This window comes from Orycteropus afer, unplaced genomic scaffold (assembly GCF_000298275.1).
Source record: "Orycteropus afer afer isolate SDZICR_OR568_19922 unplaced genomic scaffold, OryAfe1.0 scaffold00001, whole genome shotgun sequence".
Taxonomy (NCBI): Eukaryota; Metazoa; Chordata; class Mammalia; order Tubulidentata; family Orycteropodidae; genus Orycteropus; species Orycteropus afer.
This window is the reverse complement of record NW_006921588.1, coordinates 16,172,435-16,195,445: the sequence shown is the minus strand read 5'-3', so window position 1 is coordinate 16,195,445 and position 23,011 is coordinate 16,172,435. Positions and strand designations below refer to the sequence as shown.

General features: G+C 37.0%; 1 protein-coding gene across 1 annotated transcript in view; it reads left to right on the top strand.

Annotated features, from left to right (window-relative positions):
• ITGA4 (integrin subunit alpha 4) overlaps positions 1-23,011 on the top strand; it is a 104,507-nt gene that overhangs the window by 11,466 nt on the left and 70,030 nt on the right. The window contains exons 3-10 of the mRNA XM_007936194.2: positions 6,466-6,572; positions 6,668-6,797; positions 9,138-9,205; positions 10,516-10,645; positions 14,145-14,230; positions 14,900-14,962; positions 15,056-15,193; positions 21,907-22,018. Of these exons, the coding sequence (XP_007934385.1) occupies positions 6,466-6,572; positions 6,668-6,797; positions 9,138-9,205; positions 10,516-10,645; positions 14,145-14,230; positions 14,900-14,962; positions 15,056-15,193; positions 21,907-22,018 (834 nt within the window). The remainder of the gene's footprint in view (positions 1-6,465; positions 6,573-6,667; positions 6,798-9,137; positions 9,206-10,515; positions 10,646-14,144; positions 14,231-14,899; positions 14,963-15,055; positions 15,194-21,906; positions 22,019-23,011) is intronic.

The following is a 23,011-nucleotide window of genomic DNA, read 5'->3' as shown; positions in this document are numbered from 1 at the left end:
CCCATGGCTTCTCCTCTCATCTGACTCTCTGTTGCTGCAGGACAATGCAATGGACTCCCTGGCTGATGTTGAGGATTGATTTTTTATTTCTTTCATATATTTTTAAACCCTGCTATCTTTCTGACCACATCCTTTTCTTTTTTATTTTTTTTACCCCCCACATCTTTTCTAATCTGTGAACTCCAAAATTAAGCACAGAACTTCAATATTGACCACATAGCATTAAGTGTGAACAGGTTTCCATGAATTTCTTTTGTTTACATTTTTGCATTGTTCTTGTTTCAGAGATACTTGAAATGGTATCATGTATTAGGGATGGTTTTTCAAATGAATCTTTAAACCTAAGAGATTAATTGAAATGACGGTTGTTCCTCTGTGCCGTGGAGTCGATTCTAACTCACAGTGACCCTAAAAGACAGAGTAGAACCGCTGCCACAGGACTTTCAGGGCTGTAAATCTTTATGGAGGCTGATTGCTACATTTTTCTCTATGTCAGCGAGAGCGGCTGACGGGTTTGAACTGCCAGCCTTCCAATTAGCAGCCAAGTGTTTTTAATTGCTGCACCACCAGGGCTCCTTACAATATTGTAGTAGTCAGGCTGTAAATGAAGTGGAGTTAATATAGTATAGGATTATTAATATATTAAGATTTCAATTCTTTCTCTTTTAACAGGGAAAAGTATCAACAGCAAATCATCATAAGGAAGCATGGGGTAGTGGTTAACTGTGTGAGTTTTAGTCTTTTCTTACGCCACTTATTAGCTGTGTGACCTTGAACAAGACACTTAATCTCCCTTTGTTTCAATTTCCCCATCTGTAAAAATAGGGATAATGATGGTACTAATAGTGTCTATCTCATCTTTTTGTTGTTGTTATGTGCTGTTGAGTCGGACCTGACTCATAGTGACCCCTCCTTGGGTTTCTGAGGCAGTGTCACTATGGAAGTAGATTGCCCCATCTTCCTTCCGAGGAGTGGCTGGTGGGTTTGAACCGCCAGCCTTCTGGTTAGGAGTCAAGTGCCTTAGGCACTACACTACCAGAGATGCTATAAATATTAAATGAGTAAATATATATGTATTTGGATGCATTAAAACAGTGCTTGTATATAGTAAACATATAGTAAATATTAGTTATTTTTATAAGACATAAGTCTCTGAGTGGCACAAATCATTTGCAGTAACCAAAAGGTTTGTGATTGGAACCCACTCAGTGGCACCAGGGAAGAAAAGGCCTGGCAAACTGATTCTGTGAAGATTACAACCAAGAAAACCCTATGGAGCAGTTCTCTTCTCTAACAAATGAAGTTGCCATGAGTCAGTATCCACTCAATGGCACAAAACAATAACAACAGCATTATAAGACAACTCTCCTTCTTAAATTATGTACACTAGGAGCATTTTTCTGCTCGCCATTATTGAAAAGACGTGTAGCTTTGAAGAAGTTTGGACCTAAGTTTTCTGGAGGAGTTCCTGAACCTAGAATCAAATGATTGGTGCAAGTAAGGGCTTTCACTGTTTTTCTCGAATTTGAAATCATGTATGGAGTTTTGAAGGATCAGATAAATCTGTCTGCTGACTTCAAGGCCAGGCTGAGCCCTGATGCAATGTCTTTAATGATGAGGAAGCCACAGCAAAGTGACGCAGGCAGAGGAACCAAATGTTCAGTAATAGCCAAAATCCTAGTCTCCCCCACCCACAAAGAGTTTCATTTGGGCTGTCAACAGACTATAGAAAGAAGAACTTTGAGCTTGAACTTTTCCCTTGGTCCTTGCTTGTTCAATAAAAATGCCAAAATACTGAGAAATGATCTAAATGGCAGAGAAGGGCAACAGAAGATTGGGATCCAGTTACTGCCATTTTTTTTTCCTTGAAAGATAGAAAGTTGACTTGAGTCTTGGGGAAGATTTGTGATACATTTGCAGTAGAAAAAAATTTTTTAGAAAGTTAAATTCATTTCAGTTAATTTATACACCTGAGATATGTATGGTTCTATTCTGTATGCTTTAGTGTAGTGGGAAGTAACTTAGAGATTTTAGCCATTATTTTTCATTCTCATCTCTTGGATTTACCAGCCCCATGAACTTGCAGATGTTATATGACTTCTTTAAAACTCATTTTTTTTTTCATCTGTAAAATGGAATTGATGGTATAATTCTCTGCTACCACTGTGAGAATTCACTGAGTTAATGAATAAGATAAAGCTTCACTGACAGTGATGTGCCAATATATATTTTGGGGAGGAGGATGTCAGCCATAAAACATGTGTTGTTTAATATGTTTAGTTTAGTCATAGTAATAATAATGATGTCAACATTAACTAAGTGTTGCAAGCATTTTCTGCTAGCCTCTATTCCAAGCACTTCATGCATGTCTCATTTGCTCCCAAAATCTTTGCAAAAACTATCTGAGATAAATAGGTACATCCTCTGAGCCCAAACTGATTCTCAGCCTTTACTCTGTTCAGCTACTAACTGAAAAGTTGGCAGCTTGAATCCACCCAGAGGAACCTGAAAAGAAAGGCCTGTTGACCCACTTCTGAAAGGTCACAGCTATGAAAACCCTATGGAGCTCTTTGACTCTGCTTACATAGGGTCGTCATGAGTTGGGAGTGAGTCTATGGCAACAAGGTTATTATTATTATTATTATTATTATTATTACTATGGGTGTTGTTACCATACATCACACTTTGCAATAATCTTCAAACCTGCAAATGTTGTTTCCCTTCATCTAGTAGAGGATTTTGTGGTGATAACAGTGCATTTCAAAATTCCATCCTTCAGCAAATATACTCAAGTCATTGCCTACTGTATGTAAGGCACTGACCTGTGCTGAAGGAATGAATGATACTGTCAATGACACTTGTCTCTTTGCTCTCATGAAGGCCATATTCAAGATCAAATATCTACTTTTCCTAGTCTCTGTCACATTTTTGGCAGTTGGAACAATGACACTAAAACTGGTGAGGTGAATAACAAAACAAAAAGAGGTAAAAATGTACCTATCTAAATTGGTTTTCCAATAGCATGCTGTATATTCATCTATCAAAATCACCATTTTTTCACATTTTACATGTACATTTATATATACTAATACAAAGTAGTAGTTGTTGTTATATGCTGTCGAGTTGGACCCGACTCATAGTGACTCCTCAAAGTAGTATGTGGAAATAAGAACTAATGTGTTGTTGTTGTTGTTATGTGCCATCGAGTCGGACCCGACTCAGAGCCCCCTCCTTGGGTTTCTGAGGCAGTATCACTACGGAAGTAGATTGCCCAACCTTCCTTCCCAGGAGTGGCTGGTGGGTTTGAAACCCCAGCCTTCTGGTTAGCAGTTAAGTGCCTTAGGCACTACACTACCAGAGCTCTAAAAACTAATGTAGTAAGGATATATTGTAATATTTCCTTTCCCAATTTTTTTTTTGTAAAAAAAGGAGAAAGAGAAAAGAGGCTTAATTTTTATAAAGGGATAGTTTTGATATGTCTGTATTTTTAATGTCTACTGGGAGAATGCATTCAACTGCTAAAAATTAGTCATTCTAGTTGTATAAAAGCATGAAAAATTATCACATGTTAAGTTCTTCTGACCTCTTTTATGTTAAGCCATGTAAAGTACTTTTTCAATTATGAAGCTTGATTTAATTTACTAAGAGTTTAGATTAGGAATGTATGAGCTGAATTGAAAATGAGATTATAGATCATTTCAGCATGACATTTGGATAAAATATGAAGATAATCTGAGTTTATTTATGATGTTCTCTCAGGGAAATCCATGAGAATCAGCTTTGTCATGGCAATTCTAATAACCATCATTTCTGACCAAATTTGAAGTACTGTATGGTGACATTTTGCTTAATATTTGATTTTCCATTTCAGTATCCAATTGAAACTAAGGGACAGAAATATACAGCTATTACTTTAAAAATGGAATAGATTCTTTCCAATTTTGACATAATCCAGGGAAAGGCATTGCTTTTCCGGGGAAAGGCACAATTGTCACTGCATTGTGGAGCAATTCCTCACATGCCCAACTGTACAGTACAATTTACAAGGAGCACTTTAAAAAAAAATAATAATAATAAACTTCTTTTATCTGGGTCCAAATCCAACAAATCAGATCTGAACCTCTGAGAGTGAGGCCTAGGCAGGGATCTTTTTTAAAGTTCTCCCCATGATTCTAATGTCCAGTCAAAGTTAAGAACCACATGGTAAAGGAACAGGGAAGGTTAAGAGAAAGCTCAAAGAAGTCCTCTGAACTTAGCAGATGATTAGAAGATACAGCCTTTTCTGCCAAAACTCTTCAAGCAATACAAATGAAAGGGTAAAAAAATCCCAGAAATTAAGAAAAGACCCAGAACAGTGGTGGTGGCTTAGAAGGTATTCTTTGCAGTGGTTCTGACTGGTAACCAGTGCTGAAAGTGCCTTTATATTATCAGTGCTTCTGTGTGCCACTTTGAAGTTAGGAAGAGGAAAGGAGAAACCTATCTAAATGCATGTGTGTGTGTGTGTTTGTTCACTTATTTAATTAGTTTTTATTTCTTATGTGAAGAATAATTGTTTCCTGGCTTTGTTGTTTCAGTGAATTTTCTTTTTGTCTCTGCACTCAACCTTCTGTAAACACATTTCAAATTAAGATCCACAACACAAATAGGAAATGCTTAGTTGGATTACAGTTGAAGCTTTGAATTGTCTTTCATTTGTCGACCTTTCCATTTTCAGCACTCATTTCTGGACTGTGTGTTGGAATTTTTATAATGTTTTTAAAAAAATGCAGCTCTGGCCAAGATTTTTTTGAGGGGCTTTTTCTCTAGTCTCCCTTATTCCACAGAGGAGCCCTAGTGGCATGCGGTTGAGCACTCAGCACCTAACAGAAAGGGCAGCAATTGGAACCCTGCTCTGTGGGAGAAAGATGGTCAATGATTATTGCCTTGGAAACCCTATGCGGCAGTTCTCTGTGAAGGTCATTTTTCACTGTACAGCTGGTTGTTGTTGTTAGGTATCATTGAATCAGTTCTGACTCATAGCAGCCCTGTGTACAACAAAACAAAACACTGCTCAGTCCTGCACCATCTTCACAATCATTTTTATACTTGAGCCCATTGTGCAGCCACTGTGTTAATCCATCTATTTGAGGATCTTCATTGAGGGTCTTCCTCTTTTTTGCCGACCCTCTACTTTACCAAGCATGATGTCCTTCTCCAGGGACTGATCCTTCCTGAAGACAAGTCCAAAGTATATGAGACAGTCTTGCTATCCTTACTTCTAGGATGCACTCTGATGCTTCTTCTTCTCAGACAGATTTGTTTGTTCTTCTGCCCCTTCATGGTACACTCTTCACATTCTTCACCAACATCAAAATTCAAAGACATCAATTCTTCAATCTTTCTTATTCATTGTGTAGCTTTCATATGCATATGAGGTGATTGAAAATGGCACGGCTTTGGTCAGGTGTGCACCTTAGCCCTCAAAGTGACATCTTTGCTTAACACTTGAAAGCGGTCTTTTGCAGCAGATCTGCTCAATGCAGTCGTTTGATTTCTTGTCTACTGCTTCCATAGGCATTGATTGTGGATCCATGTGAAATGTAATCTTTGACACCTTAAATATTTTCTCGTTTATCATGATGTTGCTTATTGGTCCAGTTGTGAGGATTGTACAGCTTAGAAGTACTATATTGTGCATGGGTAGTTCACTTAATGATGGGCTTTCTGGATATTTATGTACTTGCCAAAATGCCATTTTAGTTTTTAATTATTATTATTATTTACTACTGAAATAAACGAGCTGCAAGTCTTTTTTCCCTTTGTTGCAAACATAAGTTACAATCTAGTAAATATAGGGCTGTTTGTTAAAAACATTAAACATTACTACCATGCTTATTACACTTTCTGCATGTTCACTTTCTGCAAGTACACTTTCTGCAAGTACACTTTCTGCATGTTCAACTGTCACCTTCCTGCTCCAGTAAACTGTCTTAATTGTTGAAGGCCATATAGTAGTTTTTCTATTCTTAATGTTTCAATACAAGAAACTTTTGAAAAGGTACTCTGGTAATATTGCTTACATTGCTAAATAAAGGGTCAAACAAAGGTACACATTCTTTTCCAAGCATTAGACACTGAAGTCATATTTGGACCACTTATGTTGATTTTAACTTGTTCCCAACCCACCTCAAGTCGTATTGGTTCTCTCTCCCTTATGTTACTGAGGTCATGTGTTCATGTAGTTACCAGTCAGAGGTCATTTCTACAGGCAAAAATCACATTGTGAGAGAGAACAATTATGTTGGCACAATGTTACTCAGTCCCCCCCCCCCATTGTGCACTCAATATAAGATAATGGGGCAGCAGGGAGAGAGGCCATTACACACATGTCTAAAGGAAAGATCTTGGGGATTAACACCCTCTGCTCTTGTAGAATAACATTGTTTTCAAGATAACTGATGGTAAAATTATTTTCAAATGCTGTAGGCAGCCCTAATGGAGAGCCTTGTGGAAAGACTTGCTTGGAAGAAAGAGACAATCAGTGGTTGGGGGTCACGCTTTCCAGACAGCCTGGAGAAAATGGATCAATTGTGGTAGGTATTGGCATTGGTGCCTTGTTAGCACTGTGAAATCAGACATTCTGGGTGTGACCTTCATATCGTTTAATCTACTTTTGTATTTTTTTCAGACTTGTGGTCATAGATGGAAAAATATATTTTACATAAAAAATGAAAATAAACTCCCCACTGGTGTTTGCTATGGAATGCCCTCTGATTTACGAACAGAACTGAGTAAAAGAATAGCTCCATGTTATCAAGGTAAGACATGATTTTGATATTAACTGAGTCAAGAGAAACAAGTTAATGCCTTGAAATTTTTCTTTTCTTTTTTTAAATTTTAGAAGTCCAGACAGGGAAAGGGAGATCTTTGAAGAAGCAGTGTTTTTTAAACCACTCAAAGTATTCCTTCCTTTCCTCTTTTTTTTTTTTTTTACCTAATTGCAATAGCATTCATTTTTATAAATGCAATGCATGCCATTAAGAGTAGTAATTTTACAGTTTAATCTAAATAATTCTAGAATCTAGAGTTGGTAATTATCCACTTTTGTATTAAATTTACTTTCAACTTAGAGTCCAGGAAATACAAAATATTTAAAATCATGAAATTATATTCAAAAGTTTGACTAGAAAGAAGAAAACTGTTTAGATTTCTTGTTTTACCTTAACCTTCCAGGAATATTCAGAAATTTTAAGGGATAAGTATCAGCAAATCTTTCCTACTTACTTTTTTTTTTCTGAATTCATGTTTTCCTTGAAATAGGAATTGATGTCTTAACTTTAAAAGGTCTTTTCTGCAAAAATTCTAGACTATAGATAGCAACAGAGAGAACAGAGCTGGGACATAAAAGAAAAAAATGAATCAGGCTTAAAAAAAAAAAAAAACTTACTGTCATTGAGTCAGATCTGACTCATAGCGACTCCTCCTTGGTTTTCCAAGGAGATATCACTATGGAGTAGATTGCCCAGTCTTCCTTCCAAGGAGTGGCTGGTGGGTTTGAACCACCACCCTTCTGGTTATCAGTCAAAGGCCTTACCAATGTCAACAGAATATTAAAAATGTTATCTGTAACAGAACTTAAATTCTAAAACTGTGTCCTTGGAAAACTAAGAATTAAATATATATAAACTCCAATTTTAAAATTTTCTAACCAAAATGATTACCCTACTGGCCAAAGAAAATTTCTATTAGCTGGCAGAATTTGCTTAAATATGGCAATTCCGTTATTGATATTATTAATATTGAGGTCTTTAATCCCTGAAATTTGGTATGACAAAATAGTTTATATCAAATATAGATTCCTGTTTTGCACCTTTGGATGCCAAGAAGTTAAAATATGAATTTCTAATCTTCATTTGCAATAAAACTCAATAACTCAGTCTATATTTCTATACATATACTCTAAGAAATGCTCCTTAGAAGTGAGAATGATCAGAGTTTGTCTCTTGTACATTGATTATATTGTCCAAAGGGACCAATCCCTGGAGAAAGATAGCACACCAGAGCTCCTTGGTTAAGTAGAGGATCAGTGAAAAAGGAGACCTTCAAGGAGATAGATTGACACAGTAGGTACAATGATGGGCTGAAGCCTAGTAGCCATGGTGAGGATGGCACAGGACCTGGCAATGTTTCGTTCTATTGGACGTAGGGTAGCTATGAGTTGGAACCGACTTGATGGCACCTCATGACAACATAGGAGATCTGGTGGCATAGTGCCTAAAGTATTTGACTGCTAACCAGAAGGCTGGTGGTTCAAACCCACCAGCTACTCCTCAGAAGGAAGGTTGGGTGTATTTATTATCCTCTTTTTCCTAATGATTACAGTTTAATAGTTTAAAACACTTTCATAATAGAGTTTTGTTTTGTTTTGTTTTTGCTCAAATATACCTAGCCACACACATTCTATATAAGAGAAAAAAATCAAGAAGACATAAACCAATGATACCCACAATATGTGTAAAATTTATAAAAATGAAAAAATTAGCATCAAGGAAGAGATAAAAAAGGGGTGAAAAAACATAACAAGGAATAGTTAACTGTAAATGACTTAGCAATTAAAAAAATTTTTTTTTTATTTAAATCTTTTGATTTGTATAGTTAAAAGAAAGATGTGGTCCACAATATTTTTGAAGAGATTTATATAGGCAATTCATCAGGGAAATCTAAGTTTTGTACTCACATTAAGTTCTGAAAACATTCATTCATTGGAGTTTTGTAATTAGAAAGCCTATATCTCCAGACAGATCTTAATTCAGTCTGAGAAAAATCTAGAAAACCTATTTCTAACTCCCAGTTAGAAGTCCTATTTGTATCTTGAGGACTCATTTGACAATTTTTTTAAGTGTATACTGCATGTTCTTCCTTTGAAAAATAGGCAAGGGTAGGTATTTTTATTGCTATATTTTCATAGGGATATTTTGAAGATTAATAGGGAAGAAATTTGTAAGCTTAAAAATTTTTGTTTACATTACTAATGAAAGAATGAGGTAGTGCAAAACACAGATCTTAAAAGGTACATTTGCAAGATTTTGCAAGAAACAAAATTATGGAGATTAACTGTTTCTAAATGAAATCTTGAACTGTTTTATATTTCATTTTAGATTATGTGAAAAAATTTGGGGAAAATTTTGCATCGTGTCAAGCTGGGATATCTAGTTTTTATACAGAGGTAATAGTCTATAACTAGCTGCTATGAATATTTACTTATAGAAACTTGTATCTTTAACAGTTTAGAAGACTGATACTATGCTTTGAGATAAACATTAGTTAATGTCGAACATAATATGCCTCTTAAATTTGAGAGTATCACAACTTGATTTTCACCACTCAATATGCTGCATGTATTTTGAAAACATATAGGTATTTTTTCAAGACCATCTGAAAGTCTATTACTAAAGAATACTTATTTTCACTAAGAATTTAATGGAAATAAAAAGTAGCTATGGTTTTGTTGTGTAATTGTTGTTAAATTAGGCATTGAAAATTTCTATCTAAATATATTATTTCTAATTACTAATTGAAGAAGAAAGGAAGCATGTGTCCATTTTTTCATTAAAACTCTGAGAATTGAAGAATCCTGAGAGTTAAGAGCGTAATAGCTCTACCTTCGATCATCTATAGTCCCAGATACTATTATTCTCTATTTAACACTATAGGATGTACTATGTGAAAGGTCATAGTTGTACTCAAACCCCAAGTGTCACAGTTTCTCTTAAGAACCCTTTATGAATTCATTCAGCTATTCTGAATCCATGAAATCAGGCTGTATCAACCCTTGGGTTAACAATTTCCATATATATTATCTACTATGTAAAAAGATGCTTAAAATAATGCATTTTTTAGTTCATATTTAAATTGACTTTTTCAAAGGAATCTCAGTATTGCTTAGGAAATTTAGAAATAAGTTAAATAGGACTGATTGCTAAAAGGTGTCATACTTCATCAGACTAATGCCTGCAACCCTGGCTCTGTTTTCTTTTCCTAAATTCCTGTGTATATTCAAATATGCCCCCAAATTCCACTGGGTTTTTTGGGGGGTGTTTTTAAACTAACATTGTTAAGTAAAGTAGTTAGTGGCTTTTTGCCAATTTAAATAAATTGAGTCTACTTTTTACTCTTTGGCAGCACAAGATTATCTCCTAATGAGCACTAATGAATTATCTAGATTTGATTTGGTTTAATTGAACATTGGTTTTCTCCAAAAAACACTCTAGTGTTCAATAATTCTACCCTCTATTTTAAAGTTCCTGAATAAGTCTCAAGTGACCATTTCAGAGATTCTTCTCTGAAATTCTGCTTTCAGGTAGAACTCCATCAGCCATTTTGTCTGATAATTTTCAAATTCATAATCTGTGCATATTTCAGAAATTTCATATAAAAAACTTATTCCCTTCACTATTAAAATTTACTTTACACCAGAGGAGGTTTTGGGTGGTGAGAGTGAAGTTTTAAATGATGATGATTTTTCTTTTCTTACAGGATTTAATTGTGATGGGCGCTCCGGGATCATCTTATTGGACTGGCTCTCTCTTTGTCTACAATATAACTACAAATAAGTACAAGGCTTTTTTAGACAAACAGAATCAAGTAAAATATGGAAGTTATTTAGGTACTATAAAAATTGACAAACTCAATTTATCTCTGCCATATTGGGAGCTCTAGTGGCGCAGTACCTAAGGCATTTTACTGCTGACAAGAAGGCTGGCAGTTCAAATCCATCAGCAACTCCTCAGAAAGAAGGTTGGGCAATCTATTTCTGTAGTGAAAACCGAGAAGGGGTCGCTATGAACCAGATCCAACTCAATGGCAGTGAGTTTATTGATATTAGTAATTATAAATAAGGGAATTTTTATTTGCAAAAGATCAAAATGGCCAGAAGTAATTTTTAGATTTCAGAAACTACCTCTTTAAGAATAGAAGCTATGAAACTTTAGTTAATTTAATATTTTTCATGTGCATTTGTTAATACAGTCATCAACATATAATCCTTAGACTAGAACCTTTAGTTTAGTTCATTCTTTGCAATGCACTTTATGAAACATGTATAAGCTTTATGCAGTCAACTTACTATTATATAGGTAGTATCCATTGGATAAGTATCATTTATCAGGCACTTTTGTAAGCACTTTATACAAATTAACTCATTTAATCATGGAAGTATAGTTTCTTAAGGGATCTGTTGAAAGCCAATGGGACTGATAACACTAAATTTAAGGCAAAAACCAAACCAAACCCATTGCCATTGAATCAATTTTGAGTTATAGTGACTCTATAAGACAGAGTAGAACCGCCCCATCTGGTTTCCAAGGATTTAGACTTTAGGGAGGCAGACTACCACATCTCCCATGGAGCAGGTGGTTATTCTAACTGCTGACCTTCTGATTAGCAGCCAAGCGTTTAACCAATTGCGACATCAGGGCTCCTTATTTTAGGCAAGCAGTAATATTATAAAGTTAGAAATAGCTCATTGGTCTTCTTCTAATCAATTCTGAGAATATTTCCCATAGCTTAACTATTTGTTTATTTTCGCCTCCTCTCTCTTTTATTTCCACTTGTTTTATTACTGTTGCTAACCAGAAGGCTACCAGTTCAAACCCACCAGCCACTCCTCAGAAGGAAGATTGGGCAATATACTTCTGTAGAGATACCACCTCAGAAACCCAAGGAGGGGTTGCTATGAGTCGAATTGACTCAACGGCAGTGAGTTTGGTTTGGTTTTTTGGTATAATTTCATAATTCAGCAACAGAACGCTTTATAGACTATATTTCTATAGTAACACAAAATTTTTCTGGCTTTAATTTTCTGTTATAATGAAAGAATTATTTTCCTGTAGTATCTTAGAAAATTTGTTGTTGTTAGGTGCCGTCGAGTCGTCTCCAACTCATAGCAACCTTATGTACACAGAACAAAACACTGCCTGCCCAGTCCTGTGCCAGCCTCACGATCCCTGCTATACCTATGTATTTGAAAATACAGATTTGTTTAAGTCATATGTGTTTCAAATGTGAGCATCCTACGCTCTGAAATAAATATAATAAGAAAAGGCAGTATTATTTTTTTCCATGCAGATAGAAGGTATTCATTTTCGAAGAGAAAGAATTCAGTTACATTTCAACATTTTCTTGTTTATGATTGAATGATATTTTGAAGTATGGTTGCTGTGGGTGCTGTCAAGTCCATTATGACTCATAGCAAGTCACTGTGACTCCATGTGACAGAATAGAATAGCCACACAGGAAAAATAGCTGCACTCATTTCACAGAAGCAGATTGCCAGGTCCCTGGTGGAGCTACTGGGTAGGTCTGAACTGCTCACCTTTTGGTTAGAAGCCAAGTGCTTAACTGACTATACCACCAGGACTCCTTCTGGAATATTTTAAGAAATATAATTTGGTTTTGTGCCTCTGGAAAGATCATAGACAGCACAAGCATTTTGCAATTAGCTGCATGAAAGTTGGCAGTTCAAATCCACCACCCAGAAACTCCATGGAATAAAGGCCTGGCAAACTGCTTCCATAAAAGTGATAGCCAAGAAAAGGCTATGGAGTTCTGCTCCCTAACATGGAGTCTCCTAGAGTTGAAATTAACCTCACAGAAATGGGTTACTGTGCCTTTTATCACATAATACGTGAGATACACCTCTCTGGTGGTGACTGCTAATCAGAAGGCTGGCCATTCAAACCCACCAGCCACTCCTCAGAAGGAAGGTTGGACAATCTACTTTCAGAGTGATACTGCTTCGGAAACCCAAGGAGGGGTCGCTCTGAGTCCGGTCAGACTCCATGGCAGTGCGTTGGTTTCTCATGTATCAACTGACTTGTTACGGGACATTTATGACAATTTTGAAAAGATTCTCTGGTTTAGTCCCCATACTGGGGCTTGGCTGGGACTGGGGTGTCCTCTACAGGCTGTTCCAAACAATATCCCAGAAGCCTCGTGGAGGGCTGGGTCACAGGAATGATGGCGGCCCACCAGCTGCAGGACACCTTCTCCCATGCATTTGTAATGTCTCCGTCTAGCCTTGGAGAATACAGGGCAAGGGCAGGACAATGCGAGATTGTGAACTTGAAGGTGCCAGGATGTAAGTGGAAGGAAGTGAGGGGGAGGCAAGAGCCACGTGGAGCTGAAGAGCCAGAGTGGAGGATGAGTGGGGTCACCACCCAAGGTAAACAGCAGGCAGTGGTAGGCGGAGGATCGGTTACATCTCCACCCAGGGGGTGCACTGGGAAGCAGCAGGTGGGTGGTGGGCAAGACTTGACCATCACCATCACACCCCTTAACCCCAGCGGGCTCCATGGTTGTGGGGAAAGGAATCCCGCCACGCCACAGGCATCAAGCGTGGGAGGTGCCCTCTGGATGGGTGGTAAGCGATGTGGGAGGGGAACACCAGCACCCAAGACTGAGCAAACCCTGACTCTTGCATAATGCCAGTTTTGCATGATTACCTAGTCTCTGGAATCTAACCTTGTCGATAAGTGAGGATCAGGTATAATGTTACCATTTGTGTCACCATAAGGTTATTATAATAGATTTTCATGCCAAAAATTTTTAAGTTTAGCAAGATTGTTATTTAAAGTTTAAAATGTTTAATTTTATGTATTCTAAAATATTTCTGTTATAACCCTAGAAGCTAGGGTTGTTGCTGTTCTTATGTTCCGTCGACTCGAACCGACTTATAGCGATCAGTCCTTGGGTTTCTGAAGCAGTATCTCTACGGAAGTAGATTGCCCAACCTTCCTTCCAAGGAGTGGCTAGTGGTCAAACCCACCAGCCTTCTGGTTAATACTCAAGTGCCTTAGGCATTGTGCTACCTAGGAAATACCAAACCAAATGTAAAGGGGTTATATTCAATTTCTAGGCTTTGGAAATATAAATACTTGGCCACAATTTTATAACAATAATTGTCTAAAATAGATAATAAATTTCCAGTTTTGAGTATTGCTATGCTAAATATTCTTAGAACTCTTTAGAGTTTTGAATTTAGGCTCATTTAATTTTAGATTTGGATTTATGGTCATATTTTGATAATATAAATTTACAATATTTATAATTTATAAGTTATGATATTATAAGTAATGATTCTCATAGTTTTCTCTCTTTTCCTGAAGGCTATTCAGTTGGAGCCGGTCATTTTCAGAGTCCACACACTACAGAAGTAGTTGGAGGAGCTCCTCAACATGAACAGATTGGTAAAGTAAGAGATTTTCATGTTTGTTTCTTCACATTTGTTCACATAAATGGCCTGAGAGAATAAGAAGATTACATGAGGAACTGCAGAAGTTCTAGGAATAAAATATTAGAAATGATGAACAATATACAATATAATATAACAATATTATAACTGGTGAAAGATGTATGATTATTAGGAAAAATATAGCTGAAAAGCTTTAAGGAAAATTATCTAGGTCAAATGAGGCTTTTCTTTCTCGCTAGTAGAATGTTTTTCAGTTAGAATTATCAAAAGACATCCCAGGATATGTTTATTGTTTAACAACCTTACATCTGAGAGGAAACTGAGAAAACTATGTGTTTTGTGATAAGGCTAGACGAGTGAATGTTCTTTCTAGTTCTGGTTTTGGCTAACATGCTGTGTGAATGTTAGTTACTCAATCTTACTGAGGTTTACTTTGAAAAATGGGGGAAACAATGTTTTCCCGGACTTTTCTGTGAAATCAGTAAGACATTATCTGAGAATGTAATTTTTTAAGTAAAGCGTTTTAATGAAATGAGCCCTAAACCTTTTATGTTATAGATGTGAGCAATTGATGAATTATGAAAATTGATGTTTGATCAAATGAAAATAATAAAAAAAAAAAAAAAGTGAAAGCAATCTAACCTTTTCTCGTTATTTTCCCAATTGCAGGCATACATATTCAGCATTGATGCAAAGGAGCTAAGTATTTTGTATGAAATGAAAGGTAAAAAGGTAATAGATCTCTACACCTTTGGTACCACTGTGGGCTTTCGCCAGTAGCCCTGCTTGTTTCTCAATGATTGGCTCTGGTTTGCTTTGGAACAGCTTGGATCGTATTTTGGAGCTTCCATCTGTGCAGTGGACCTCAACGCAGATGGCCTCTCGGACCTACTCGTGGGAGCTCCCATGCAAAGCACTGTCAGGGAGGAAGGAAGAGTTTTCGTGTACATCAACTCTGGCATGGTAAGACCGATCTGCCCACAAACTTGAAGCCATTGATGGATTGATGGTCAAAATTGAAATGATCCTTCTTCCATCATATGATAGACTGTAGATTCTTCTGTTTATTTTACTGCTAAAACAACAAATTCTTATATTGCCCTGATGCTCTGAAAATGGAATGAGCATGATCATGAATGAGCACCTGTCCCTTTTTGATATTCCAAAGTATGAGATGAATTGCTCTGGACTTTCTTTCCTCACAGCTTGTACATGTTCATGCTAGTAGTTGAAGCTTCTTCCAGTTTTATTATGACACCAATCTTTTTTTTTTTAAAAAAAAAAAGATTACATAGATTCTTCAAAATGTGGATTTCTTATTGGTTTTATAGTTAATGCTTTACATAATTTATAAATTATAGTATTTTAATAGATGTAGAAGATAAAAATTAAATGTTTTGATTTCTGGACTTGAAACTCTACCTACATACAGTGGAGCGAAATGCTGTGCTGTCTTCACAATCATTGCTAAGCTGGAGCCCATTATTGCATCCACTGTGTCAGTCTGTCGCGTTGAGAGTCATCCTCTTTTTTGATGACCCTTTACTTTACTAAGCAGGAAGGAGCTCTGGTGGTGTAGTCCCTAAGGCATTTGTCTGCTAACCAGAAGGCTGGTAGTTCAAACCCACCACCCACTCCTCAGAAAGAGGTTTGGGCAATCTACTTCTGTAGTGACACTGCCTCTGAAACCCAAGGAAGGGTCGCTGTGAGTTGGATCCAACTCGACGGCAGTGAGTTTGGTTTTTGGAAATAAGATGTGTTTTGATAAAATTTTAATTTGCGTAATTCATAGAGATTATATTCTTGATTAGAATATGAAATTGTCATAGTTTATTCCAAAGTGGGTATATCTATTGTAGAAACAGGTAATCACTGCTTAGAGTGGGATTTTAAATTATGAGAGTATTTTGGAATCAAAACTGACCACTTGACCATTTAATTAGGAATGCTGCTGGCCTTATCTTGACTGGATCTTTGACATTAAATCAAAACATAGAATTGATATGGCCTTAATAGGCACTTCTTGGACTATTTCTTCATTGAAGAACAAGAGCTGAATTATGAGAAAATTGGTTTATTTTTTGTAGTATATCATTTTTTAGTCAATCAGAAGTCAACAAACTAAAACACTAAACATCAGCCCAAGATCTTTACAATTGGAGAAAGTGCTGAAGCTTGAGAACTCTGTGAGATTCTCAAAGTTGTAACCATACAGCAGAAGATTGTTTCTGCACTGGCATTTCCTGAGCTGTGTTTAACCCTCGATGTAATAGGAAAGGCTTCTCATCTACAAAGTTATCAGTAGGACCTTATTAATTGTGCTATCAGACAATAATTTTTTTCCTTAGATATGTCACATCTTCTCTGTCTATAAACAATCTTCCTCATACTTACTACCTCCTCATTCTGCAGATTATCTTTTTTTTCCTTTCCTTTAAAACTTAACTTTGTGAGAACAGTTTAAACAGTAGCTTATATATACAAAAGGAATATAAAACTTTTTTTCCATTGAAATTGTGAGTAGTCCCAATATGTAAAACAGATATAAGTGGTACTTCTTTGATTGAAGGGCAAAGGAGGAACCCCACGAATAGGCTACCTTCTTGTCCTTCCCTCACTCCTACCGTGAGCCATCACTGTTGAATACTAAGGTTAATTTCATAATTCATTTCTGCTGTTAAAACTTATGGCATATCATATTTTACACAAATAACAGGTACTCTATATGGTTTTTGCAAACCACACAACCCCTAACACATTAGTTTCCCATGGGTGCCATGCACATTATTGGGTGCGGGTCAGGGTGTGGGCACATGCATTATATGTGAAAAATATGGTAGATTATATTTCCATTATTCATTTTCAATCTTACTTCTTAACTCCCTGAAATGGCCTGACTACTACCTGGGATTATATGATACATCTGTTTGGTTTGCTATTGTTTATTCTCCTACTAGAGGGTAAACTCTGTACAGAGGGGAATTGGTTTGTCTTGTTTTTTTGCTGCTTCCTGAGGGCTTAGAGGCATCCTGGGCAAGTAGGAGGTCAGTAATTGTTTTTTAATGAATTCAGGAGAGAATGACACTTGAATAAATCTGGCTTTCACACACTTCTACTGAAATAGCTCTTAGGGGTACCAAGCACACTCTTGGTCATCTTTCTCCCTGACTTGAAGAGTACTGATTTGAAACTCTTTCCTCTTAGAACTGCAGTGTCATTGCGTTATATTAGATATGCACCTGGTCTGTCCTCCCTGGACCTGGTCTTTTCTCCCTGTGCTCTTTAAATTAGGCGTTTTCCCAGGAAATTCAAGATCTTTTATTCTCTAGTCTTTTGGTAAAATCATCCACTTTTTTGGTGTCCATGATGACATCTATAGTGATGATTCCCAAACTAAGAAAACACCTGTTGAGTATCTGAAATGGAGCAAGAACTGTGAAAAGAACTGAACATAAACTGGGTCCTCCTCTCCAGGAATCCAGAATCTAGTAAGGGACCATATATGTAAGTAAACAATTGAGTTGTTGTTGTTAGGTGCCGTTGAGTTGGTTCTGACTCATAGCAACTCTACCTATTTATAGTGGAGTGAAATGCTGTGCCATCTTCACAATCATTGCTAAGCTTGAGCCCATTGTTGCAGCCACTGTGTCAGTCTGTCTCGCTGAGAGTCATCCTCTCTTTTGATGACCCTTTACTTTACTAAGCGGGGAGGAGCTCTGGTAGCATGGTCTCTAAGGCATTTGACTGCTAACCAGAAGGCTGGTGGGACACTGCCTCTGAAACCCAAGGAGGGGTTGCTGTGAGTTGGACACAACTCGATGGCAGTGGGTTTGGTTTTTGGTTTTACTTTACTAAGCATGCTGTCCTTCTCTAGGCACTGGGCGTCTTGATAAGGTGCCCAAAGTACATAAGATGAATTCTAGCCATCATCACTCTAAGGAACATTCTGGTGGTACTTCTTCCAAGACATATTTGTTCATTCTTCTAGCCAAACCAAAACCAAACACACTGCCATGGAGTTGGATCTGATTCATCGTGACCCTTCCTTGGGTTTCTGAGGCGATACCACTACAAATTGCCCAACATTCCTTCTGAGGAGTGGCTGGTGGGTTTGAACTGCCAGCCTTCTGGTTAGCAGTCAAGTGCCTTAGGCACTGCGCCACCAGAGCTCCTATTCTTCTGGCAGTCAATGGTATATTCTATATTTTTTGCCAACACCATAATTCAAAGGCATTGATTCTTTGGTCTTCCTTATTCACTGTCCAACTTTTCACATGCATATGAAAATACTATAGCTTAAGGCACTTGACTGCTAATCAGAAGGCTGACGGTTCAAACCCACCAGCCACTCCTCGGAAGGAAGGTTGGGCAATCTACTTCTGTAGAGATACCGCCTCGGAAACCCAAGGAGGGGTCGCTCTGAGTCGGGGCCGACTCGGCAGCACATAACAACATAACAGGGTCAAGCACACCTCAGTCCTCAAAGTGACGGCTTTGCTTTTTAACACTTTAGAGGTTTTTTTTTTTTTTTTTTTTTTTTTAGCAGATTTGCCTAATGCAGTATGTCATTTGATTTCTTCACTGCTTCTTCCATGGACATTGATTATGGATACAAGTAAAAGGAAATTCTTGACAACTTCAGTCTTTTCTCTGGAATCATGAAGTTGCTTATTGGTCCAATTGTGAGGAGTTTTGTTTTCTTTTTGTTGAGGTATAATCCATACTGAAGGCTGTATTCTTTAATCTTCATCAGTAAGTGTTTCAAGTCTTCCTGTATTTCATCATGCAAGGTTGTGGCATCTGTATATTGCAGGTTGTAAATGAGTCTTCCTCCACTCCTGATGCCATGTTCTTCATATAGTCCAGCTTCTGCGATTATTTACTCAACATCCAGATTGAATATGTATGGTGAAAGGACACAATCTTGATGCACACCTTTCCTGATTTTAAACCACACTATGTCCACTTTTCTGTTTGAACAACTGGCTTTTGTTGTATGCACAGGAAGCCCATGAGCACAATTCAGTCTTCTATAATTCCCATTCCTCACAATGTTATGCACAATTTGTTATCATCTACATGTTGTTGTTGTTATGTGCTGTCAAGTCTGACCCGACTCATAGAGACCCCTCCTTGGGTTCCCGAGGTGGTATCACTATGGAAGTAGATTGCCCAACCTTCCTTCTGATGAATGGCTGCTGGATTTGAACCACCAGCCTTCTGGTTAGCAGTCAAGTGCCTTAGGCACTATGCTACCAATGTTGAATGATTTTGCACAGTCAGTAAAACACAGATAAACATCTTTCTAGTATTCTCTACTTTCAGCCAAACTCCAGTAGACATAAGCAATGATATCCCTCATTTCACACCCACTTCTGAATCTGGCTTGAATTTCTGGCAGTTCGCTGTTGAAGTACTGCTGCAGTTATTTTTGAACTATCTCCAAAATTTTACTTGTGTGTTATCTTAATTATATTGTTCAATAATTTCCATATTTTGTTGGAGCATCTTTCTTTGCAAGAGGCCCAATATGGATCTCTTCCAATTGGTTGACCAGGTAGCTGTCTCCATATTTCTTGGCATAGACAAGTGAGTGCTTCTAGAGTTGCATCCATTTGTTGAAACATCTTCATTCCTATTCTGTCACTGTCTGGAGCCTTGTTTTTTGACAATGCCTTCTGTGCTGCTTAGACATCTTCCTTCAGTACCATTGGTTGTTTATCATATGCTGCCTCCTGCAATGGTTGAAAGTCAGCCTATTCTTTTATATACAATGACTTCATGTAGTCCTTTCATCTTCTTTTGCTGCTTCCTGTGTCCGTCAATATTTTGCCCACAGAATCTTTCATATTGCAACTCAAGTTAGAATTTTCTTCTTCCCTTTTGACTTTCTAATTCCAAGTCTTTGCACATTTCATTATGATTCTTTACCTTTTTTTCTTGATGAGCTCTTTTAAATCTGTTCAGCTCTTTTACTTCACCATTTGCTTTATCTACTTTCTATTCAAGAGCAAGTTTCAGAGTTTCTTCTGACATTCATTTTTTTTCTTATGTTTTAAAAACCTTTTGCTTTATTCATGTATGATGTCCTTGATTTTACCCCACAACTCATCTGAGATTGAATATAACATGATAAATGGCACATTATAAATGTATATGAAGTGGGAGAAACAGTTCACTGTGGGTCAGGAAGATTTAACAGAGGAGGATACATTTGAGCAAGACATGACTAGAAAATTTTCAGTTGGAAAATAAAAGGGGAAGGATTGTCACAAGGACAAAAGCAGATGTGTGGTTAGAAAATGATGAATAGATTTGTGTGCAAAAGACAGGAAAAGGAGGAGTGGTGTGTGGAAATTATTTTCAATATGTAAAGCAGATGTAAGTGTAGCTCCTTTGGTTATAGGGCAAAGGAGGAACCCCACAAGTAGGCTGCCTTCTTGTCCTTCCCTAACTCCTACTGTGAAGCACTACTGTTGAGTACTAGGGTTAATTTCATAATTCATTTCAGCTTTTAAAACTTAAGGTATAAATTATTCTTCTGTTATTACTTTTCAACCTCCTACTTCTTAACTCCCTGAAATGACAGTAACTACTACCTAGCATTATATGATGTATTTTTCTGTTTGGTTTGCTATTGTCTGTTCACCTACTAGAGTGTTAATTCCATATGGAGGGCAATCAGTCTGTGTTGTTTACTTCTATCTTCTCAAGCTGGGAAGAGTTTTGGGTAAGTAGGTGCTCAGTAATTGTTTTTGAATGAATTCAAGGCAGAATGATACAAGAGAGTGACATGACCAGAGTTTGGAAAGAGATCTCCTAGCTATTATTGAAACATTATTATAGTTCTTATTGCAAGAAATCATTTTCAGCTTCTGCAGTGTCAGCTGACCAATCTATTGCTGCTGAATTAAGGTGGCAAAGGCCTGCCTCATTTCTTTTCACTCAGCTCAGAAAGTTCAATGGCTCCCTATGGTCCCCTATATTATGAGTGAATTTCCCCTGGTCTTCAAAGGCCCATGCCACAAGACCATTCTGACTTTTCCATCTCATCCGTTATACACATCCTTCATTACAGCCAGATTCTTTGGGATTTGTTTGCTTATATAGTTTTTGCTGCATATGAAAATCATACCCAATCTTCAACAGCCACTTTGAATGCCATCTCATATGAAATCTCTTCTGGTTCTCACAGTTAGATTCACTCTCCTTGATTCTTGACATTCCAAATAAATTTCTACTTCTGTGTCATTTGCACGTTTGGCCTAAGCCTTTCCCTATAATTCTGGACTTCTTGAGGAAAAGAAACGTGTTTTCTACACACATGATCATGTCCCATTTCATCCTTTTGTACAGTGCACTGTCTTTCATAGGAGCTCAATAAATATTTGCTAAATTAAATTATCAAAATGATTTATTGAATTTTCAAAGCTAGGGATCAGGAGTTTGACAATTTTGTACATCCTCTGAGCTCTAATCATACTATTACATGTGTTGACATATTCAATAAATATTTATTGAATTGAACTAAGATGTGTGTACTAAAGCTCAGTCTGTAGTTTGTCCAATTTGTTTGAAGCATTAGGGAAAAATCCATATCCAATTACAACAGTAAATCAAGTGTAAAGTTGTCAGGGAGTGTTATAATGACACCTTTTCTCCCCTTTTCTATCTAGGGAGCAGTAATGAATGAAATGCAAACAGAGCTCATTGGAAGTGACAAATATGCTGCAAGATTTGGGGAATGTATAGTTAATCTTGGTGACATTGACAATGATGGCTTTGAAGGTAATTGAAAGTATCTAATTTGATACTATGTTTAAAATAGTATGTGGAAGAGAATATGATTGGAATTTTGTATTTCTAGTTTGTTTGTAGAAAATGGAGCTAGAATGGTGTGCTAAGTTTTTTTTTTCTTTATAGTGTTACATCTGACTTATTCTAGGTTGTTAACAGTAGATTATTAATTTTGTTAATGAAGGATGATATTCAAAATACCCATTTCATCGATCTTAAGACACCCTTGATCATATAAAAAAAAAACCCAAAACACTACATCCCTTGTTCTTAAGTCCATTGCAACTCATAGCAACCCGTAGGACAGAGTAGAATGGAGGTTTTCTAAGGCTGTGATTTTTAAGGAAGCAGTTGCCACATCTTTCTCTCACAGAGCAGCTGATGGGTTCAAACTATCAAACTTTTGGTTAGCAGCTGAGTGCTTAACCACTGCACCACAAAGTTCCTTCCATTGATTATAAGTTACATTATTTCATGTTCTCCAAAAAAGAAAAAGAAAAAAAATTGCTTAGTAAATTATGATACATCACCTATTTTTAGAAGGATTCTGATTTCAGAGTAGATGTTTAAAAATGCATAGTTTAGACTCATTGGAATACGGTATTTAACTAGCAGCACAATAAAGATGCAGACCAAATGCCAAAGTCTCTGTCTGCTGACCTAGAGCAGGGTTCTGAATGTTCCCTCCTGTGCCAGGCATTCCCTGTTCAGCTGCTGCATTCTGGGGGGTACTTGGGAATCCCAGGAAATAGGGCATCTGGGGAACTTGTGGACAATGGTGACTTACCAGGTGATATGGAGATATTTTAAGAATTTAATAGAAGGTGCTGTTGTAATTGGGTATATTGTCAGGATATCAGTTTTGCTGTTAATCACCTGTCTCTACCAGCATTCTTTCTTAAAATATGCTTTATTAAATCTAGTTCTGAGTGGTAACCAAGTCTGTAAAACCTGTGCATAAAATAATGGATGCTTTTGGAGGAG